This window comes from Oncorhynchus clarkii, chromosome 16 (assembly GCF_045791955.1).
Source record: "Oncorhynchus clarkii lewisi isolate Uvic-CL-2024 chromosome 16, UVic_Ocla_1.0, whole genome shotgun sequence".
Lineage (NCBI taxonomy): Eukaryota > Metazoa > Chordata > Actinopteri > Salmoniformes > Salmonidae > Oncorhynchus > Oncorhynchus clarkii.
This window is the reverse complement of record NC_092162.1, coordinates 39,344,142-39,350,750: the sequence shown is the minus strand read 5'-3', so window position 1 is coordinate 39,350,750 and position 6,609 is coordinate 39,344,142. Positions and strand designations below refer to the sequence as shown.

At 43.2% G+C, this 6,609-nt stretch overlaps 1 protein-coding gene across 1 annotated transcript; it reads left to right on the top strand.

Moving 5' to 3' along the window:
* Positions 1–4,347: 4,347 nt before the first annotated feature.
* Positions 4,348–5,470, top strand: LOC139367595 (ribosomal protein S26; the record flags this gene model as incomplete). The annotated part of the gene is made up of 3 exons (XM_071105856.1): positions 4,348–4,552; positions 4,854–4,984; positions 5,369–5,470. Coding segments are annotated over 3 exons (375 nt in total), but the record flags the coding sequence as incomplete, so codon positions are not given.
* Between the last annotated feature and the right edge of the window lie 1,139 nt (positions 5,471–6,609).

The window sequence follows — 6,609 nt, the reverse complement described above, 5'->3', positions numbered from 1 at the left end:
GAGTGTGTGTGTGTGTGTGTGTGTGTGTGTGTGTCTATAACCACTTTTTCCTGTGTGTGGGTTTGCAGTGCACAGTGAATCAGGGTGGGAATGTGGACAGACCGCTAGGCCACTGTGAGAAATCAGTATGATGTCTGTGGTCAGGCTCAGTGCCTCGGGCCCTGGTGGAGAGAGGTGGACAGAGGAGTAGGGCAGTTAAGGTAGGAGGGAGGGTTGGTTGAACTCTGTGGTGTGTGTGTGTGTCTGGCATGACTGTGTGTGCTGTAATAATTCATGGGGCATTACCGGCCCCCACACATACAGACCATGACCCCTTGATTATCTCTATTGGCTTGACGGGACGGGTTGCTCCTTCCCAGTTGGCCTGCTAGGATCTCATTCAGATGAAATCATCTTCTAAACCACAGGACTGCTGCAGAGATAGAGTCCTCAATGACAGCACAGCCATGCTCGCTGAACAGACTTCACACAGCCTGCCTTGATGCTTGCTGCTCATAGGGTGGAATAGGGGCCCCGCTTTAAGTATTGTTTGGTACGAGGACAGGGGTGACAAAGCAATGACGAGAGGGTGCCCGACATTGTTAGAAATAAAATATCTTGGAGAAACACGAAATACTGCATTGTAATTGGAACTATCAAAAAAAGGCATGTTTCTATACGTTGATCATTTGCAAACGACTTTGTGGTGAAAAACAGCGACTAAGCCTCCAACGGTTAAACATCACTATACATTCTAGAGATTCTCTGGTGTGCCATCAATGCCAATCTTCTGTTATGGAAGGCGATTACATGTGCGTGTGTTTGCATTGTTCATAGACATCTGGCAGAAATCTTAACTAGCATTTTTGCTAAATGTGAGCACCGAGTGGGTAGAGTCCATATGTCAAAATAGCATGTGCACTCTACTTGTCTGTCCAACTGTGGCTCTGTGTCTACCTACAACCTACCTTATCAACCGGGATCACACAAAGGCTGGGGTCATTCAAATCGGAGTATATCAGTGGGACATTGTCTACATGCAAACCGCTGCAGAATATAGATAGAGACAAAGAGGGAAAATGGGGTGTTTTTGGTTTTAATTACAGCAATAGCGGGCAAGGGCTCAGCTCTGACACACCAGCACAGGAATGTTTATTTGCTGCAGTTTAGGAGCAATGGTGGCTTACGGGAACTCTGACACATTCCTGTGTCACTCTCTCACTCTCTCTGACACACACACACGCGCTCGTGCCCACATGTGAGTGAGCACACACACAACCACCCTGACCCTTCTAGCTCCTTTCCACAACCACTAGCACACACCTAAACACCTAATCAATGTGGCATCTCAAATATTAAACATCCTAATCTGACATTGCTGACATCATTATCAGACATTGTGATACTGTGACTGACTTCCCTAGAAGACGCTAGCACAGCAATGACTCAGTGGGAGATGTTTAATGTATCATATCATTGACTACACACTCCAAAGCAGGAGAGAATTGCCCACGAGTGTGTGTAACCAAAGACACTTTTGGTGTAACTCCGTATGACTGTGCATTGAGTGGGTGTGAATTTGATGGTAAAAGCACCTTTTTTTCATCAGTAAGTCAAAGTTCTCTGGTCCCATCCGTTCTCCTCGCTGAAGTGTCTGGCAGCCGGCCCCTGTAAAGAAGACATTTCTTTTGGCAGACGGGTTTCTAACGGCAGTGACACAGGGGACAGCCAACCACAGGAGCCACACATCTTCCAGTCAGCGTGCACGGGGAGAACTGCTGCTTGCATAAACTGGCCCTCCTCCAACACATACACAGGAATGAAAGCACATGAAAGCAGACATCCACACAGGCAGGCTCACATACACACACACACACACACAGAAGGAACGTTTACACACACACAAACACTCCCTGCTGCCCCCACCCTTTTCTCACTGCTCTGCTCACCAAACTCTGTAATCGCTTCCAGACGCAGTGTTATCCTGTCTCAGCCTGGCTGACAATGAGGTTAAGTCCCAAATGGCACCCTATTCCCTATGCACCATCCATGGGGCTCTAGTCAATAGTAGTACACTACATAGGGAACATGGTGCCATTTGTGATGGAAGCCAAGGTTTGCACCCTCCAAATATGTCCCCTCTCTTTCACCAACTTTCTCAGGGCCAGGACTCAAGTTACTTTAATATCAGGTGATATAACTTACAGAGGCCTAATACTGTGACATGTCAACATTGCAACGGCCTAGCCCTAACCAGTCCTTTATGTAGGCTATCCTAAGCATTTATGTGAGACTGTAATTTAAATGTTTTGAATATAAAACTGTTATGAATGACTAACAATTGCTGCAAAGAAAATGCTGTCAGTGTAATGGCGATTCCCGCCACTTTCACAGTTCATGATGCATTCAAGTAGAATTTGCCTTCAGTAGATTTAGTTAGATGATGTTTCCATTTGCTATAGGATATAAAGTTCAAATACATTTTGTTAAGCGCCTACCGTATAAATGGGGAGTAGAGGTGTAATCCATGTTGTTCTAGTGAGACGGTAAGAACCGCTCCACAGAGTTTTCAAACCGACCGCGGTCACCTCTCACCTGTTCAAACCTCTGGTTCAAACACTTTCTCATCACTGGTCATATGATCAGTGACCTATCACCCCACGTGAGCTCCTAGAAGTGTATTTCTTTGCCCTAGTGCAAAACAAGCTCAAACCGACCCCGAGGAGACAACATGCACACATACATGACATTAGCACATAAGCAGGACAGAATGGTTCCATGGTGTGCGTCAACGCCGACTGCTGGAAACAAGACGTTCTCACTGTCCCACAACATTTCCCAAACTTGGTCCATGGGACCCCAAGGTGTGGGCGTTTATTTTTTTTTGCCTTAATTTGATTCAAATGATCAAAGCTTCTTCTTTGATGAGGTTTAACGGTGGTTGGCATCCAGTAAATGTTCCATTACCGCCACACTTCGCTTCATTTTTTTCCTTTCTAAAAAAAAAAAAAAATCAACAACAACAAAAAAAGTACAACAAATACCTTACCATCTACCACTACACACACCAAAAATTATAATAAGTACCATATATTTAGTCCTACTTCAGGCCAACAGCCTGAAAGGATGGGACATCACCACTTAACACACCCTGTAATTCTTGCACACCCAAATACCACTCTGCAGCTGCCACCACAACCTCTACTTTCTGTGACTTACATTCCATCCCTGCAGTACAGTTGATAAACATTACTGTAAATGCCAAAAATACAATTTTACTGAAACATATATCACTCTGTGCTGGTACAGATCTACTACTCACACCACTCTTCTGATCCCTCCCCCTTGACCCATCTTCCCATCTTCCCTTACTTTCTTCACTGCCTCAGCATATGACAACTTCTGCACTACTCTAACCCTGGAAACCTCAACCTACCCAGCCCCATGGGCACCCTTACAATGAACACATACCACTACTTTCAAAGCTTGATAATTAGTTGATTATTTGAATCAGCTGTGTAGTGCTTGGGCAAAAACCAAAACGTACACCCCTTGGGGTCCCGAGGACCGAGTTTGGGAAGCCCTGCCTCCCCCTCTGCTGTACCAGCTCATAAACCAGTCAATGCCGACATCTAGCGAACGTCCACACAAAACGCACATGTGGTCTGCACATGCGCACTGCTCTCCCGTCGGACGGAAAAGACGCATGAATTTCCTTCCCACTTCCGTCTCGTTCTCTTTCCAGCCTTCTATGCCACGATGGTAAGAGCGCGTCTGATTCTTCTACAGGCCCAGCATGTTGAGTTTGAAAATACACACCAAAATACACCGCCGAATTGGTCATTTATTTGTAGAAAATAATCATATGTAGTCCTTTCTTCATAATTTGGGTACGAAAAGTGTTTATATTTGGTATATTAGTTGTAAATATGGTTCGCTAACTAGCCACAACAAGCACGCGTTAGCGTATGTGTGCTTGATAACCTGTTATGGGTCGTTTGTTGAAAATCATGGAGCTAAACTGTTATAGTAATTAGGCGCATAATCCGTCCTCAGAGCCGTTAGAAGTACTCGATAACGTTATTAACATTAAGAGTGTAGGAAACAAACTAGCCGTTTACCTTAACTAAGCCTACCAAGTACCCGTTTTTCCAATGAGCAAATAGGCTTCTGAGTACGTTCGTTGTCAGAATTATGTGGCGCAGGTGAATAGGTAAACCAGTATCTATGTATGCGGGTGTTGATGTTAAACACATTTCCCCAAATATTGTAAGTTAGATACGATCTGTTCAGGAACGTTCTGTGGGTAAAGTTGTCAAGTCGTGTTGCAGGCGCACACATTGGTTTCCGTAGCCACCATTAAAATAACTGGACATCTCATCCACCTCTCCCCAGACTAAGAAGAGAAGGAATAACGGCCGTGCCAAGAAGGGTCGTGGACATGTCCAGCCCATCCGCTGCACTAACTGTGCCCGGTGTGTGCCTAAGGACAAGGCCATCAAGAAGTTTGTCATCAGGAACATTGTCGAGGCTGCTGCGGTGAGGGACATCACAGAGGCCAGCGTGTTTGACTGTGAGTAGCTGCTGAATGATGTTGTCAAACATACAAATATCTACGTTTTTGTGTTGGCAAATGTACTTGCATGTATCTGGTGTATTGGGATGATTATGCTGGGGGAAATGTGACAGTATCAGGGCAAGTGCTTTTGTATTTTTTTCCCTGTACACGTGTGGCTGTATTGAATGACCTAGACTACAGTGGATTACAGTTAAATAAATAAAACATGTAATAATTTAAATGTAGTATCAATATTCTGGCCCAGCTGTGAGGTGCCATTGATCTGACCTTGCCCTTATTGTTGTCTCCCTTCTAGCATATGTGCTGCCCAAGCTGTATGTGAAGCTGCACTACTGTGTGAGCTGTGCCATCCACAGCAAGGTGGTGAGGAATCGCTCCACTGAGGCCAGGAAGGACCGCACACCACCACCTCGCTTCAGGCCCAGTGTAAGTTATAGACCCTTAACTAGGAACTAAAAGGAGTAAACGGCCTCAACAGTGCACCTCCCTTAATTAAACTACTGGAAGTACTGCGTTGGATGTGATTGCAGAGATTATGGAAGGGCGTGTTTGGTGGGCTTTTACATTCAAAAGCCATGTAGCCTAAGAATGTCAAGTTAAATTGACCTCAGCTAGCTAGTCAATTGACAAACTAAACTCATTGATCTATAAACTTGGAAGCATGATCTGAATCTTTCCCAATTCACCTAGTCTGGATCCTAAAGCTCTTTTTGGGACAGGAAGTTAAGATGGTAGACAAAGTGAAAGTATATTATGAAAGCATGTTATGAATATTTTGACTAAATATTATTTTTATTTTCTCCCTTCTAGGGTGGTGCCCCAAGACCACCTCCAAAGCCCATGGGTTAATGTGGTGGACTATCCTAAGGGTTACTGTCAGTTTTATGTGAAAATAAAAGTGATTTAACTGTACATCAGAAGTGTTACATTTGTATGGCACCTTGGGAGCAGAATATCTGAAATACTGTATATTAAATATGCTAATTTAATGGAGTCAGAACATTAACATGTATTTTTATTGGAAACAAATAAGTTGGAACAGAGCTGGGTTGCATACCATAACATAATTTGATATCAAAAGTAACACTTATTTTAAAGAATGAGGCAGTTTCACGTCTTTGTCATGAGGTAAAGTTTTCTTTGTCACATTACATTGGTCACAAAATTAAAACATTGCAATTCAGTGAAAGGCTAATGACAGGAATATGGGCAATTCCACAGTAAGTGTGACAGGATTTTTCACTGTCAAACAAAAGCCATACATTTGCCTCTGGTCATTCTGTTACCAATCTTTGCATCTGCACTGTTCAAGTAAAGGTTGTTGTAAAATGTTCTATGGAAATTCAAAGTAGTCCTTGTGCATAGAGTTGTATGGTTAAACTTTGCACTCAATGGATTTTGTTTGCGATGCTCAGGTTTTTCATTTTTAAATGTGTTACAAGAGGTGCTTGAAGATGGCAGCCCCCATGCACTTAATACAAACTCGTTTTGCTAAGTCGGCTGTATATTGCTCTGTTACTCAATTTTTTTGTATGATCATTAGCGTATACATGATCCCAATTTTAGCTTACGCAGCCAATTTGAAAAATCTAAAATTTGATTTAGTTGATTTTATTGGCACAATGAACCATATCGTGCACGGTAGTTTAAAAACATTGGCTAATGTTAACGAAAACAAGAGATCACAGCCCGTGAGTCATAATCATAGTGGGCAGGTCCAAGCACGAGCTAGCGCGATCCTATTGGAACGTTCTAGCATACGTTTGCATATTCCCGTTAGGTAACCCCTTGTCTGAAGTACGCATGTGCAATGCCTGAATTCGCCTTTGCACTTCTAATCAACGCGAATTTTTAAAAAGGTAAGGACTACAAAATTTAGTCCACTCTGTTCGTAACATATTTTAGTTTTGGGAACAGAACTACTGAGATCCACATTTTTAATCGATAAAATTAGCAAAATCTCGGGCAAAATCTTATCTTTTTCCACTGCCGATCACTGGGTCAAGCGGATACTTCACATTTAGACATCCAGTGAAATATCTGGTGTTAAA